The sequence below is a fragment of the Acipenser ruthenus genome, chromosome 34, assembly GCF_902713425.1.
Source record: "Acipenser ruthenus chromosome 34, fAciRut3.2 maternal haplotype, whole genome shotgun sequence".
In the NCBI taxonomy this organism is placed as follows: domain Eukaryota; kingdom Metazoa; phylum Chordata; class Actinopteri; order Acipenseriformes; family Acipenseridae; genus Acipenser; species Acipenser ruthenus.
This window is the reverse complement of record NC_081222.1, coordinates 7,685,824-7,703,028: the sequence shown is the minus strand read 5'-3', so window position 1 is coordinate 7,703,028 and position 17,205 is coordinate 7,685,824. Positions and strand designations below refer to the sequence as shown.

The window sequence follows — 17,205 nt, the reverse complement described above, 5'->3', positions numbered from 1 at the left end:
GTAATTCAACATCCTGAGCCCCTGCAGACGCAAGGGGGCTAGGATGGCATCCACATACTTTGAGAACGTGTGGGGGGCTAAAGAGAGGCCGAATGGCAGCACAGAAAACTCAAAGACGCTTCCCTGAAAGGCAAAGTGGAGATATTTCCTGTGCACGGGACGTATAGGGACGTGAAAATACGTGTCCTTTAAGTCCACTGTAGTAAACCAGTCGCCCGGCCAGACAGACTGGAGAATGTGATGGTGTGTGACCATTGGAACCTCCTTCTTCGGCACCAAAAAATACCTTGATGAGAACCCCTCCTTGATGAGATCCCATGCCTGGCATCCTCCCATCATTGCAGGTTGTCCTGGCTTTTAGTTGCCGCGAAAGCCAAGGTGATGCCTCAAGTGGGGAGCAGTGGGGATCGGGGCCGTCCGAGTAACCGTGCATGTCGTGGGAGGGTACCAGCGTCTCACTCTCTCCCAAAGCACGGGAATGGAGCATTGAGGCTATCTGCTGTGATGCCTCGCGTTCTCAGTGAGAGTGCTGCAATATCTCCTCCACAGCCGGCCCAAAGGTATGGCTGTGGGATATCAGTGCATCCAGCAACACTGCCTTGTCCTCGTCCTCATCTGGGACTAAGGAGGCCAGCGGGACTGCCCTCTTTTGTACATTCGGTGCCGAAGGCGGGTGGCTCCAAGTGGACAGTACTTTTTCGAAGAAGTCTCGGAACACTGGGAAGGGCTGGAGGCGTGAAATAGGCTGGATATTAAAAACAGATCAGCACTGTTCGGGCGCTGCCTTCCAAGACACCTGCAGGAACTTGGAGGCCCGCTCCACCAGCACTGGGATCGAGCTTGAGATCGGGGAAACCCCAGCGTCAGAGGTTATCTCTGAGCTTGGGCCCGTCTCAAAGGTCAGCTCTTGGACCTGTCCTTCCTCCTCCTCCTGATGGAGGGAGCTACCCTCCCAAGAAGCAGCGATCAAGATTGCATCTTGGTCCTCGTCAGCCATGCTGACATCTAGCTCTGGGACACCCAGGTGGACCACCAATGAATACAGGGTCAACTCCATTGAGCCTGCTGCTTGGCCAAATACTCAAGGACTTGGGCCATCTGGTTTTTCAAGTCCGTAATGTCCTGCACACGTCTCGAGTGTTTGTCCTGCTTTGATCTCTGAGTTGGAGACTTAGGTGCGAGACCGAGGCACCGAGCCTGAGCGCAGGGAATGCTCTGCGAGGGGCGAGGGAGGAGCAGGTGATGTAGTGCCAGTAAACTTATCAAGCCTCCTGCATAGCACCCGAGGCTGGAATGCTGCACAAATAGAGGAGAACGTCCTTGCAGGAAGTGCAAGCGTGGAAATTAGCCACAGATGGTTATGACGTGCTGGGGAGTTTAAGCACCGAGGGCACCGAAGCACCGAGCACCGAGCACCAAGGGCACCAGGGACATGCTCTGAGCCACAGAGAGCACCGAAGCACCAAGGGCGCATTGGGGCTGAAGCACCAAGGCATGGAGCGTTTCAGCACAGAGGGCGCCAACACCAAGGGCACATGCACCAAGGGCGCCAGGGGCACTGAAGCACAGAGGGCACCAAAGCACCAAGGCACCAAGGTACTGGGCAGGTGCTTAGTCTTAACCTTGTGTAGTCACACAACCTGGGGTAGCGCCTAGCATACGCCGGGGTGGATACACAAACTCTGGTGGCTGCAGTTAGGCACACGGGAGCAGTGCAGAAAACATGGTGCTGCACCAAGGTGCAGCATGGGCAATGATTTGAACCGCGTGCAGTCAAACACAACCACGGCAGCGCATAGCACTGGCTTAAGAGCTGCGGTAGTAAAGAATGCGTCTATTGTTTTTTTATTTATTTATTTTTTTAGCTGCACTAGCAGGTGAAAAACACACACAACAGCAGATGCGGCAGAGTTAGGACGTCACTCACCGGAGGGGCCTATTGGCAGCTCTGACATAAAATGCTCAGTAAACCTGACCTGTGGCAGGCATACCCCAAAAGTATTGGTTGGTTGTCGTCTTCTCTTTCAGGGAACCAGGGTTACATCTGTAACCTAACATTTTACATCATGTAATGTGTAGCCTACCCAAAACATATTAGTGTTATTTCAGCGCAATGATTTCTACATTTAAAATACATTTAGAACTATAGGTCTCTCCGATTCTCTTAGGGGAAATTAACAATGTTTCTAACTAACTAACCCTACAACTCAGAAGAACCACAAAACGGTGCGAGAACACAAACATCAATAGCCACATTCCGAGCATTCTCCTGCACTCAGCTGCAGTGGATTCAGCTGAGCCGGAGAGCTAGCTCCAATTTCATCCTTAAACAAGAACCAAAATAAAGGAAAGGGCTGTAGGAACTGTCACAGGGACCCTACAAACCCTGCACCTTCACAGCAGAAATCACCCCTTTGTAGCAGCATCGCACGGTTCTGAACTGGCTTTTTTCTAGATAAATATAGATTAAACAAATGTAGTGCAAAATAGATTTTCTGCCTTTGTATATTAAGAGATTATGTTTTTGATGTATATGTAATACTCAATACAAAGCAGGCCAATGCCCTGGGACATTCTCCCATATAGTCCCCAGTTCACTACTGCAGATACCGTTTACAGTTCAGGGTTCAGGGTTTTAGGGTTGAGTGCATTTTTCATTTTGCTGTTTTTGCATTTTTATAAAATTCATTATTTTTAAAATCTCTTTGTAGACACATTTTTGTTTAATTGGCAATATTACGACGGAATTGAGAAAGAAAACATGCACCAACTGCAGCACCTCGGACAGGCTTGCGGTGAGTAATGGATTTTATTGACAGACGTTTTATTTTACACCCAGAGAGACTTCTTGTGCTATTGAGAAATGTATACAGTATTTATAATAATCAATTGGAAGCATTAGGAAGCATGTTACTATTAAAAGACACATTTTGCTACAACAAGCAAGCAGTCCTGGGTCTCTCTCAAGCAAAGGCTATGGTGTTTGTTTTGTGATGAAGATTAAACTAATTGGCAGTTTAATGAGATTAGGTAACCTTGGAAAAGCTACTTAACAAAAAATGGTTTTGTGGTACCGATATTTGTAGTTTTGTTTATAAGTGCAATTTTCCTACTGAAAATTGTGTCTTAATTGTGTATTTGCAAATAACGCACAGTAATATGACTGTGGTAGGACCAGAGTAAGGACGGATATGTAAAAAGGTGGATAACTGAATCCTGTTTAAAATACCATTATACACAGCTGTAACAATTACTATATTCACACAATTATTGTTTTGACATTCAGCTTTTATTAGGGAGCTCCCCTAAATCCCTTGTTTAGAAAGATAGAGGTTATTAATGCTTGTGACAGGGTAGTCGTCTGCCGTGTGGGTGCATGCATTCGCTGCTGAGTGACAGGCAGGAGATGGAGACGGAGGTTGAAGTTCATGTGCCCCGCAGGCGAACAGGATTTATTTACATATCAACACACTGAACAGCCCACGTGACACTGCCAGCAATGGTAGCGCACAGAGCACATACAACACCCTATATGAAAACGTTGGTAGGGTCTTGTGGCGGAGTGTCCCGCCCCTATATATTTATGTGAGGTGTGTGAGTATCAATGGAATGTCCAGACAGTAATTTGTGTGTAAAGGAATAAACCGTTTTATTATTAGTTTTCTTTACACAACAAAAATAATCAACAAAGAAAAAAGAACGGCGTGAGGGAGGGGGTGCTGGAGTAATAATCAAAAAGAAGAGAAGTGGAAACGTCCTTATTCGTCTTCACGGTGTTCCCAGACATAAAACAAAAAGGAATAAAACATAAAAGAAAATATTAGTACAGTTTCCAATCGTATCTCCAGAGATTAAAAAAAACCACCACCAAACTTTCGTTTTTCCCTCCACCCGTTACTCTGCCTATTTTCCCTCAGGACCAACCCTGAACACAGTAGTACGTTCCCTTTAGTATGCAACGTCCAGCCTCTGTAGTCAGTGGAACACCAATCCCCAACTGACAAGTGTCCTTACAACTCACTTGACTCCAATGACTGGAATTTACATACTCGTACTTCCGCCCCTCACCAAGGTGCCGCCCCTCATAAAGATGACTTTCGTCATGGTCACGAGACCTTGTTAAGGGAAGTCCCGAGTTGGTTTGATGCCTTCTACTGTCGGGAGGCTGAATTACAGACCGAAACCCCTTTGACTCATCACAATTTATTTATTATTATTTGTATTTTTGTTTGCGGCGCAGTTCAAAGCGCCGCGTATTTGTTATTGTTTTTATATTTTAAGAACCTTGTGAGGATGCGTGGCTGATCAGCTACTGATTATTTAACTAGCTGACAGTCACACATCCTTACTAAACGCGTGCAGACTGTGGCCGAGGGGTAATAAGATAATTAACAGCTAGTTAACCCCTCGGCCAGAGTATAAGAACCTGCAGCTGTCCGTGCTGCGAGGAGAGGAGTGTACAGAGGAGAGTACGGGGAGCGGAGAGAGCGAGGAAAATAAAATAAAACAACTGCTAAGTATCGTGCTGGGGTAAAACCAGCACGCTTATTTGTTTCCATTTGTTTGGCCAACGTGCCTTTTTGTTTTGTGTTTTGTTATTTGTTTAAATCTTTTGTTTTGTTTTATGATTTAATACATATGCTGAGCGCAGCAGCATTCAGCTTCACCCGCCCATCCACTGTTTTGGTTCTGTTACTTCCTGGTCCGTGACGTCACCACACCTCATCACTGCAAGCCGTCCTGCCACAGGTCTACAATCTCTGAACTAATCTACTCTTTTCAATTCTAAACTAACATTGCTGAAGAGCTTGATCATGGTGGATAAACAGTTAGGGCGGATATGTGACGGGCGGATACATGATGGATTACTGTACCAATGATGGTTGTTTTATTAGCCATAGAGAAGGGAAAGGCTGACGCTTGCCACACACTACAGCAGCCAATGCACACGACAGCAGTGTCACTTCATTTTAGCTGCTAATACTGTTGTACATTTGGTTTCATTCATAATGCACACTCTGTATCTGCTACAGCGACACCTACTGTACCCTTGTGTACCACACTCTCATAAGAACTATTTCTACTGTGAATGCAAGTAAAAACAGATTGGCACATGACTTGGCGTCCGGTCAAAATGTAATGTTTGTCAGAATTGGGACCACATCCTCCTTATTGACTCCCCCTGGCCTACAGTAACCTCTTGTAACTCTCTTCCAGGGTGTGGCTGGTTCTTTAAACTCTCTTATGAATGTTAAGGAGCTTTGGAGTGGGTTGACCATGGAGGAGACCGTTAAAGCAGCAAGTTTTTTTCTGAACACTACTGAGAGCCAGGTCAAAACCTTTCTGGAGCCAGCAAATGACTGGAAGCCTTTGACTGTGGAAACACAATATCTGGGTATGGAATCGAGCAATCTCCTTCAGCCTTTATTTTAGAACTAGCCTTCAGCCCAGGTCACAGATCATTTTACACAGTCTGTTATGTTAGCAAGAATGGACAAAAATCCATTCTGAAGACCCCACAGGGCTAATTTTCTAAATCATGATGGCGACGCATATTAGCATTGCGCTGTACAGGCACTGAAGCCTGTGCAACACCTATATGCTTCCCCACCATGCAATTAGTCTTGAGGAGTCTTGCTGGAAATTCTTTTTTGATGGAATTGATGAGTTAGCCTGGCAAATAATTATCTATGCGTAGTCAATAAAGAATTATACAGAACATAAAGGATAATGCATTAAATATTAGGATAACATAATTAATTATCCATTTTAAAGTTTCAAGTATGTATTAGGATTAATATTATGTTGACGTACTAACATAATCTAGTAAAACTGACAAACGTTGACTATAAATCTTTATCAAGGTCTTAATGTAGATTAATGAGGTTTGTGAGGAATCTTATACATTGGGTGTTTGTTGTTAGCTCCACACCCAGGTGTAAAGATCTCGCATTGGTCCTATTGAAAGAAAGAATGTCCATCATTGGTCTGCAGGATTTAACCCCAGGTGTGAAGACGTCAACCCCCACGACTTACCATCTATAGGAACAATTCTATAATTGATAATTTAGAGTTTATCTGGGTTGGTTAGTTCTCCTATTAAAAATATTTAATTGTTTTACCAGATCGAGGATTTACTATGAACACACATTCACGCGCAGACACAAGGAATGTATTTTATTAAGTACAAAAATATTTAACAGAAATCAGAAAAGTCAGAAAGTAAATATCTTAGTCTCTAAGCACAAAATCAAAAGCTCGCAAGTCAAAAGCTCTCACTTTGCCTTTCAAAAAAAACCTGAAATATGACACCACCTATACCCTCACACACCAAGCCGCAGTTATCAGCACACGAGCAGGCTGTGATGTAGCTAGGAGCTTGCTGACACATACACGCCCACATACACGCCCACATACACACACAGCCTAAACTGAAACGATGCAGACAATCTTAGAATATATCATAATAATCTTATTAATGATATATAGATTAAGGATATAGCAAGGACAGCAGACAAACACTGCCAGAATGAGAGTGGCTGCTCATAGCCCATGTTTAATGACTGATTTCCCATTTCCGATGTTAATCAAGCTAATAGAGGTAAGACAATGGATACTGAAGTATTGGTTAATCCTGCTTTAGCTGGCAGGTTGTGCTGAGGACTTCCAGTGAGTTCATGCTCACAGCTTGGTCTGTTTCCCTTTTAGCAATAACACTGAAGAATGGATCTTCATTGAAAGCACAAGAAACCACAATGGAAGTTAACCTGAAGCCCCTCACTGAAGAACAAGGTAATTGAAAGTGGGTTCTTGAAATTGATTAAGACAAGAAACTGGAGGTTTATGACTTTGTAACAATCAATATTCCCAGAATCAGAATAGGGTACTGCCAAAAACCCATTAAATAATACTGTAAAACGTAGATGGCAGAAAGGCAGATTGACAGCAAAAACAGGATTGCTAGGTTCATTGATTGCAAAACATTTAATTTCCAAACCACACACAGAACTTTGATACTTGCTACCTGAGTAATTTTGTAACCAAGGTTACAAAGGTTGGAAAGAAATAGAATGCTTGAGGCACAGGTAAGAACCACAAAGAGAAAGAAAACAAAACGTTAGCGTGACCACTTTCACTCTCCAACAACGTATCAGTCTGCACATACTGTAGATGCAATAAAGAGATAGTGATCAGGCAATACAAAACAATGTCCCGTATTAATAGTCCTGTAAAACCATTCTCAAAAAATAGTCCAGCAGCAAAAAACCATAGAGGTAGAAACAGCACAAAAAATCAAAACGTGTTTGTAATCCAACTCAAGTAAAAAATATAAGAAAGGTCACAAACGACAGGAGGCCATTCTGCCCATCTTGCTTGTTTGGTTGTTGCCTCCTCCTATTTTTGTGTTGTCTGCAAATTTAACAAGTGTACTTACTATACCAGAATCTAAATCATTAATGTAGATTAGGAATAGCAGAGGACCTAATACTGATCCCTGTGGTACACCTCTGGTTACCTCGCTCCATTTTGAGGTTTCTCCTCTAATAAGTACTTTCTGTTTTCTACATGTTAACCACTCCCTAATCCATGTGCATGCATTTCCTTGAATCCCTACTGCGTTCAGTTTGAAAATTAATCTTTTATGCAGGACTTTGTCTAAAAGCTTTCTGGAAATCTAAATAAACCATGTCAAGGAGGCTGTGAAAAGGGCTTGTAACCTGGAGGTCCCCGGTTCAAATCCCACCTCAGCCACTGAGTCATTGTGTGACCCTGAGCAAGTCACTTAACCTCCTTGTGCTCCGTCTTTCGGGTGAGATGTAATTGTAAGCGACTCTGCAGCTGATGCATAGTTCACACACCCTAGTCTCTGTATGTCGCCTTGGATAAAAGCGTCTGCTAAATAAACAAATAATAATAATAATAATGTGCTTTGCAATTATGGAAAATTTCTAGGTAACACACAAAAAAAAACATGAATCCAGATCATTCATATAGCTATTCTTACCTTCGATATACAAAATGAAAACTTTCGTTAAACAGTAAAATGCCATTGTGAAATCATTCATATAGCTCTCACTTTAACGTATTATTAATATTTTATTCACATTTTACATGACACATTCCGGCCAAGCCTTGGATGAAACGATACTATACTGTCATATACAATTCTGAAAAGAAAATGAATTAAAATATAGTTACCTAGAAATTTTCCAGATCACAAGCAGTAGTGTAAGAAACGGCGGGGAAAATGGCTGATTTTCGTTTCATTTGGCAGTACATCGGAGGATTCCATGGTAAAAACAGCCGCAATGCATTGTTGGTAGCGGCAAGAATGCGAGCTCACAGGAACGTAAATTGGAAGACAAACTGCACTACTGAGTCGACGTTTTTCTAGAGAGACCAGGTTGCCTGTCTGGATACACACGGCTTGTTAAATGTAACAAATAGCAAAATGTAGAATTAACAAAGAAATGACATGAAGTATTAATTCTCTTATGTGTTTGCATTAAAAGGGGTGCTATTTAAATTGCAATCCGGGGATACAAAGCAATAAACCTGTTAGCAATGGAGCGAGTCGCGTTGCTTTTATCTGTAAGTAATTCTTTAGAGTGAAAGAAAGAGATTGAAAATTGATTTGTTTTGATTTGAATTGTTTTATCTCTTAGTAGTTTCACCCACTCCCTTCTTTATAAACATCTTGCATCCCTCCCCGTCTTCCTTTTATAAACGTCTTGCATCCCTCCCCGTCTTCCTTTTATATACGTCTTGCATCCCTCCCCGTCTTCCTTTTATAAACGTCTTGCATCCCTCCCCGTCTTCCTTTTATATACGTCTTGCATCCCTCCCCGTCTTCCTTTTATGAACGTCTTGCATCCCTCCCCGTCTTCCTTTTATAAACGTCTTGCATCCCTCCCCGTCTTCCTTTTATGAACGTCTTGCATCCCTCCCCGTCTTCCTTTTATAAACGTCTTGCATCCCTCCCCGTCTTCCTTTTATAAACGTCTTGCATCCCTCCCCGTTTTCCTTTTATGAACATCTTGCATCCCTCCCCATCTTCCTTTTATAAACGTCTTGCATCCCTCCCCATCTTCCTTTTATAAACGTCTTGCATCCCTCCCCGTCTTCCTTTTATAAACGTCTTGCATCCCTCCCCATCTTCCTTTTATAAACGTCTTGCATCCCTCCCCATCTTCCTTTTATAATCTGTCCCGCCTATATAGATAGTCCTTGTTGCAGAATGTGGCCCAGTGTTCAAGGAAGGTGAAGCCTTCCTGTGTGCACCACGATTTCAGCCATGCATTTAGATTATTTATTTCCAGATGTCCACATGAACCTTTGCAAGGTGTCGGCAGTATCCCAGAAAATACCAGTTTTGATCTTGTCTTTTAATTTCTTTCCTAGCTCTCTGAATTTGTTTTGCAGGGATCTTGGTCTGTCTCTTCCAATGTTGTTTGTACCGATGTGGACGACTACTAACAGGTCGTCTCCTGTTCGTTCTAGGAGCCTGTCCACATTCTCAGTGATGTGCATGACAGAGGCTCCTGGAAGGCAGTACACTGTTGTTGTAAGGGGGTCCAGACTGCGCAGGGAACTTGCTGTGTTTCTCAGTATGGAGTCCCCGATAACCATGACCTCGCTCTCTTTTGCTGCCTGGCCAGCACTGTTTATGGGGTCCTGGATGTTGTTCCTTTTGTTCTCTTGATGCTGGTTTTGATCATCAACATTTTGAAGTGGGTCAGATTTGTTTGACATTTTGATTTCTGGTGGTTGTGTTTGACTATGTTTCTTTTTTTCCCTGTCTCTGCCTATCTGAACCCAGCTGTTTCAACCCTATTCTATCTTTCTGGTGGCTTTCTGTCTGTTAGGGGTGCAAACTTCCATGAATTGTGGGTGTGCCAGCTCCTCAAGCTCCTGTTGCTGTCTTATTTTGTGCAGCTCCATTTCTAGCATACTTACTAGTTTAAGCAAGTCCTGGATCGTGCAGCACTTTACACACACTTGGTTTAGCTCTGCTGGGTTTTGTCGGATTTCCCACATCATGCAGGTGTCACTGTTTACTGGCTTGAAGACCATGTTAATTTCTTTTTTGTAAGTTTAAGTTTAGTTTCTGCAGCTGTCAACCTGCTTTCAAACTGTTTGTAAACTGCTCTGCACTTTTCCACGAAGCGCTTCTCCCACACTGCTGCTGTTTGGACTGCCTTGCTTTTGTGTGTGTGCCTGAGTGTGCTTTGATTGTCAAGGATAGGATTTATATCTTTCCTCAATCCATTACGTCCCCGCTGTGCGCCAGAGTTAGCCTCCTCCTTCCCAGCCTCCACCTGCTTTTTTTGGCTTTGTCTAACGGGGAAGGCAGCTATCTTACCCCCTACCCATGGCTTTCCTACAGTCAGCCTCTCCACTTAACTGAAACCTAATTTAAGGGCAGGGGTACCTCAACTGAAATAGCATTCATTGCATTATCTGTGATCTGCGGAGAGCAAAACCAATTTGAAGGACTCAATTTATGGTTGTACTATTCCTCTCAGATTTGCAATAACGTGCACCCCATTGTTCTTCAATTCTTAATTAAAACAGATTGACTGTTTCTGTGTTATAGTTTGTACTGACCAAAAAAAAAAAACAGAACTTTAAAAATATAGGATGTGATGAGAAACAAAGGGAAGACAGAAACTGGAAAACAAATCAAATGAATGACACGTTGGCAAGAGAATAATTTGCATATGTAAACCCCAGAAATACTTACAATAATACTCAGTCATTACAAAAGTAATTTGTAAATGTGAATAGACAAATGGTACGAATGCCAAGTTTCACTATGCTGCATAATGATTCTCTTCATACAAGTTCTTGTATCCCCACTTTCTACTCTCAAAAAAATGGTCTAACCAAGTCTGATGGCAGTGATAAGTGGTCCTCCACTGACCCCAGCCTGCTTGTATTTTGTAGCCTTGTTTGTTAGACTCAGTTGTGTCTGGTTTATTTCTTCCCCAGGTTTTGCAGCAGCTGGCTTAGTCTCTTATATTGGGCTGGAGTTGGTTTTAGACCATACATTTTACCAGAGGGGACCTGAAGAGGAGTCTGGAATGATCCAAATAAATTCAAGAGTCATCTCAGCTCTTTTAGAAAACACAGCGAACCTCGAGTCTGTGAAGTTCACTTTCAAAAACAAAGATGTAAGTTGGAATAGAGTTACCATGGTAAACTTGCACTGAATTTCTGTGTTTGCTTAGTTAAAAATGCACCTTTTTATTTTATTTGAAATAACCTACCAATGTGAAACTGAAACTGGGTGAAAATTGGTGCAAATAATTAATTTACCGGTTTTCTGAGTTAACGCTGTGGTAATGTTAGGGGGAAAAAAACACTGTGAGCAAAGAATTCTAACTTTCTCAGTGAGCATGTAAAGCTGATACAGTAACTGGTATCAGTACTACAGTTACATAAATGGATTGTTTGGGGCATGTTAATAAATATAATAAATAAATCACTGAAAGTAGTACCCCCTCCATTTGTTCTGCAATCCCATAATCTCATTTGAGACTGAAAGAAGCCGACACAACATGGAACTATCAAACCACATCTCTCTATTCTAACATATTATTTATAAAAATGTTAAACAAAATAATAAAAAATGAGGTCAACATGGGATAACAATTTCAAAAGTTAAGTTAAAAAGCAAATGTAATTTCTATAATTTTTTTTACTTATTTATTTTTAACTGCAATTAGATTTAAAACTTCTTTTTTTAAAGACCCGATTATTGTTGTTATTATTTTTTATATTTTTTTGTAACATGCCATTACTTTGTAATTTTTCTCATGACAGTGTAGGAATTTGAGGCATTTTAACAAACCTTTCTCCTATCCTTACTCAACTTCAGATGTAACAGGATAGCCATTTTTTTAATTTTATTTATTTCTTTATTTATTTTTAGGAAACAAGAAAAGATGACAGGCTGATCTGCGTCTATTTGAAAGATGAGAAATGGTGGTCCCGGGATGGCTGTAAGACAGTGCAGTTTAATGAAACGTACACAGTCTGCAGCTGTACTCATCTCTCCACCTTCGCTGTCATAATGCAAAGAGAGACGGTAATTAATTTAATGAAACCGGTCCAGGATTGTAAAATACACTCACAAAATATTCACAGGATTGTAAATATTGTAGCGAACTCGGTTAAAGCAGGCAGGCACATCACACAGGGCGAGGCAATCCACACACATGCGGAGGGCGGGTGCGAACCATGGATCTCTCACACTAAAGCATAGCGCTGATACCGCTGTACAAAAGTGCCGGCAAAAGGAGCATACATCGGGCCTATGTCTTCATGTGTGATTACGTCACCTACCAGCCCTGCTGCTGCCTTCCCCCGTGCACTCTGCAATATTTTAGACATTTCCAAATCGGTTATACCTTGATATATCAGATTGTGATTTTTATCGTGTGCTGATTTGCTAACCTGGGTAGACAGAGGCATCAGGGACTGTTTTTAAGAACAACCCAGGTCTGAAGGCATTAAAGAGAATAATGAAAAGTATGTCTGTTTAATTGTAGTTACATGCAAGTATGTCAGCCTAATATGAGTTGATTGATTCTTTCTCTGACTAGGTATGTACACATACTGAAAGAAGTTGTATCAAGGTCTTATGCTATAATGCAGTGATTCTCAATTGTGGCTCCTGCAGTCCGTTGTGGTCCAGGATCTTGTCTCAATGATTGTATTGCACAGTGCTGAGCAGTGCTCTAGCTAGGTCTTTCATTTTTTTAACAGAGCCTATGGGTTCAGTGAGCGTCTCTGCTCTTGGTAAGGCAAGGTCCTGGATTGGAATAGACCCGAAGAGCCAGAGTGAGTACCAGTGCTGTCACGTTTGTGAGGATCATTTCTCCTAAAAGCAGTCCCATTAATGGAAGCTGCATGTGCAGTTTGAGCCTGCACAAGGATGAGATCAAGGGGACAAAATAAAAAGGGTTCCTGGCTGTTCTCTACAGTGAAACATTAGTAGTGTTTAGGGTCTAAATATAAACCGTATGTGCTGAACATATCTATAGACTATCTGATCCTTAATTTATGGAGCCTTTAATTGAGGTGTACGGTTATGAAGCATTCAATTTGGAACCACTAATCGTGAATCTATTGAATTAAATGGTTCTATTTAGACCCAAATAATGTCTGTAGTACTATATGTATAGAAGAATGGTTCTACATAGAACCCAAACACTGCAAGGGTTCCAGGGGAATCCAAAAGAAACACTATGATTCAATATGGGAGGCGCATTGTAAGAGCAAATAGTGCTGTATCTAGTTACTTCCAAAAGGGTGTCTCATTAAATGGACCATTTGCCTCTCTTGTATTGAACTTGTTGGGTGCAGCACTGTGACTTTTGTCTGCTGTCTGAGATTGTTCTACGTTTTAGACACTGCTAACCACAACAGGATTTGTTAAGCAAGTGTAGGGCTGGTTTACATTTGTTGGGTGCAGCACTGTAATGTAATCCCTTAGGTCTTGTATTTAATGAAACAAATATTACATTTGATCTCAAACCCCTATTCGTGTCTTTGAATGCCAGTTGACATTTCCTGAAAACACTGTTAGCCAGGCAAGCTGCACTCAAATGTATTCTAACCTGAACAGAACCCACAGCACTTGTCCCCAGGACTCTGAGATGTTTTTATTTTGCAGTATAAGGAAGACCTGCTGCTCCAGCTGATCAGCTATATTGCAGTGGGGGCAGCCTTGTTATGTCTCGCCCTTGCAATTACAACATTCATCTGTACAAAGTGCATTCAGAGAGCCAGCAACACCATTCACCTGCACCTGAGTATCAGTCTCTTCCTGGCTCACCTTCTCTTCTTAACTGGAGCGCTCCAAGTAGAGTATGAGGTATGTCATGGGACAGGATTGCCCAAATATACAAGGAATGCTGAAATTGCTTAATGGGATACTTCATATCATATTGTCCCAATATAGTTCTGTATAATTCTCTTTGGTCGTTTCTGTTTATTTTAACCATAACTATTACACATTCAGTTATGCTAATAATGACAACTTTTTTTTTTTAATACACTGATAATGACTTTACCATGCTTACTATTGCAGCAATTAACAGTTTCTAAAAACACTAACAAATCACCCCCTACTTATAGTTAAGCACTCAACAGCAACACAAAGCTTTATATTTCTCACTACAGAGCAAGGTAGGTATTTTAGATTCTGGACAGGTAACATGTTGTCACACATAGTAACCTAATAACACACAGTTAACCACCAACTCAAAAAAAGCAGCAACATATATTTTCATCAGTTCTGCCCATATATCTGATATGAAATAAAATTGATTCATTTTATTTCTATTTCCTCTTCCCAAAAAAACATTACAAATATATATTGATCTTTTATTTCTGATAAAAAAAACACTTAGCTTTATTATTAATTTGCTTTTGTTATTGAATTACTGTATCTCCTCCCCTCACAACACAAGTAATTGAATAGGATCTCATTTTATTATTGCATTTTTTTCATTAATCATTTTATTTGTACTGGGCAGTGGATGTTATTTTGGGGAGAAAATGGCAAGAAGGCAGCTCAGTGCAGAGGCTGCTGTAAGCTCCTAATGGAGTCTGGCTCAGGGAGTGATTTTGTGCCAGATGACTGGCAGCGAATATGAGCCGAGTGACACTTCCTCCAGTGAGGAGATCAGCAGTGGTGAGGAAGAGGAGCCAATTGAAACAGCCGGAGCACCTGCGTGAACCCAGTACAGAAGGTGGGCCTGGACTGATGGGTGGGAATTTTCAGCCATTCTACCACTGGAGCCCCCCCAACATCATCCAGCCTCAAATATCTCCTTTTTATGGCATACTGGGTAGCAGTGTGAACATAGCTGGGTTTATCCCAATTAACCTTGTCCAGTTGATCATCACTCATGACATTTTTTGAATTTTGGGGATACGCCTAGAATTGATTTATTTTGGTCCACCAACCCAATCCCTGCTGGCCCCCTTTTCCCGTCCACAAAGAGCCGGGGCAGATTCCAGTTAATGTTAAGGTTTTTGCATTAAAGCAACAATGCTAAGGCTCTCCCGAGGGACCATCCTTAGTGACAGGCTCTTCAAATTACGGCTAGACCATCTGAAGCATAAATATGAAGAGATATCTACATCTGGTCAGAATATATCTGTGAATGAGTCCCTTCTGCTGTTCAAGGGGAGGCTTCTCTTTAAACAGTACATAACAGTGCCTGTATGGGATTAAACAGTGCAAACTGTGTGAGAGTTCCACTGGGTACACTCATGGGTTCAGAGTGTACAAAGGGAAGGACTCTCAAATTGACTCAGCCTGGCTGCTCGCCATGCTTGAAGACCACTGACAAAATTGTGTGGGATCTTGTTTTTCCCCTCCTAAATCTTGGCTACTATTTGTATGTAGGTTTCTACACAGGATTGCCTCTGTTTAGGGCCTTGTAAATATCCAATACAATTAACTGTGGTACAATAAGAGCCAACAGGAAGGGATTTCCATGTCAAAACAAGCTGCACCACAAGGAACTGGGTTTCTGTAGTTCCGATAGAGTCCCTGTGGTGCAGCTGGGTTCCTATAGTTCCGGTAGAGTCCCTGTAGTTCTGGTAGTCCCTCTGGTGCAACTGGTTTAGGAGCTGGGTTCTTGTAGTTCTGGTAGTACCTGTGGTGCAGCTGGGTTCCTGTAGTCCAGGCAGACTGCTTGTGGTTCAGGTCCAGGGGTTATTCTTCAGTGTTGACCTGCCCCCCTGCCTGTTCTTTCTCAGGTGCTGTGTGCAGTCATAGCTGGGCTCCTGCACTACCTCTTCATGGCTAGTTTTGCCTGGATGTGCCTGGAGGGAGTGCAGCTCTTCCTGCTGGTGAGAAAGCTGAGGGAGGTGGGCCAGAGCAAGACACAGGCGCTGCGAAGGAGGTTCCTGCTGCTGGCTGGGTACGGCCTTCCTGCTGTCATCGTGGCTGTGTCTGCTGGAGTCTTTCCAGATGGATATGGGGATAAAGAAATGTAAGACTGTGTTCCTTTTAGTTTTCAATAAAAGTCTTTCCCCATCCACCGGAAGGACATGGATTTGGTATCCCAGTTTAAAAACTTTCAAAAATGATCACCCAACCCCCACCATTTTCATACAATTTAGAAATAAATATTGATTCTCTCACTAAATACACAGCATGTTATGTCATCATTAGACAATTCAAATATCAATCTGCAAGCACAGATCATGGTAAAAACATCCCACACAACTCTTACAAAACACAATTTATTAGACATAAAAGATGTAACCCTCATTGCTGCGTTCTATATGCTGTACTGTGCTATAGCATTTGTTACAACATTTCAATACTGTACCAACAGCTAACAGTTTGTATTGGCTGGCAGCCTATCCTACAGTCAATGGGTGTAGATTTTATTTAACACAGAAGATCACTTAGCATAACAGTGTGCTTTTGTTTGTCGTAACCTGGAGGTCTTGAGCTGGAGGATCGCGATGCTGTTCATATTCACATCAACGTTTTTTATTCCAGATGCTGGCTGAAGAATGAACGGGATTTCCGCTGGAGTTTTCATGGCCCCATATATTTCATAATCGCAGTAAGTTGGTTTATTTAATAGATTAGTTACATTTCACAATTTTACATAAGGTTTTTACAACAAGTCAGAACTTCCTTATCCAATTGCAATTAAACTTGGTTAAGACATTATTTAGCATAGGTTTGAGTATCAGAAACTGTAGAACATATGGAAGAACCTGTCAACCCCTAAGTGTGTCTATTGCATTTTTATAAATGGATGCTATAGGTTTTCTTTATAGAAAATATATAACTTTTTAAATATCCATCCAAAAAAAAGCAATGAATAAAACCTTTCAAATGAACCATTTTCTTCACACAATACATCTGTATGTTGCAGGTTAACATCTTTCTCTTTATTGCAATTCTGTGGACTCTGAAAACGACACTGTCTGTGCTGAATGCAGACGTATCCAAACTTAAAGATACTAGGTGGGTCCAGATTCAATGCAGATCACAAAAACTTATGACCATTTTCTTTGTTATTTATAAAACAGAAAGTTACATAGCCACAAGTCTATGAAAAATAGACACCATTTACAATACTGATTACACTTGAAGGTTCCAAGAAGCCACATTATAAAATATCCTTGTTACCTAGCTCATTTATAATCTGTGGCTGCATG

The 17,205-nt window shown here is 41.7% G+C and overlaps 1 protein-coding gene across 1 annotated transcript in view; it reads left to right on the top strand.

The window, feature by feature from the left end:
* Nucleotides 1-17,205, top strand: part of LOC131704990 (adhesion G protein-coupled receptor E3-like) — a 37,842-nt gene that overhangs the window by 16,871 nt on the left and 3,766 nt on the right. Inside the window, exons 4-12 of the mRNA XM_059006808.1 lie at nt 2,712-2,795; nt 5,218-5,395; nt 6,709-6,792; nt 10,993-11,174; nt 11,936-12,091; nt 13,682-13,882; nt 15,781-16,016; nt 16,535-16,601; nt 16,920-17,011. Coding sequence (XP_058862791.1) covers nt 2,712-2,795; nt 5,218-5,395; nt 6,709-6,792; nt 10,993-11,174; nt 11,936-12,091; nt 13,682-13,882; nt 15,781-16,016; nt 16,535-16,601; nt 16,920-17,011 — 1,280 coding nt within the window. The remainder of the gene's footprint in view (nt 1-2,711; nt 2,796-5,217; nt 5,396-6,708; nt 6,793-10,992; nt 11,175-11,935; nt 12,092-13,681; nt 13,883-15,780; nt 16,017-16,534; nt 16,602-16,919; nt 17,012-17,205) is intronic.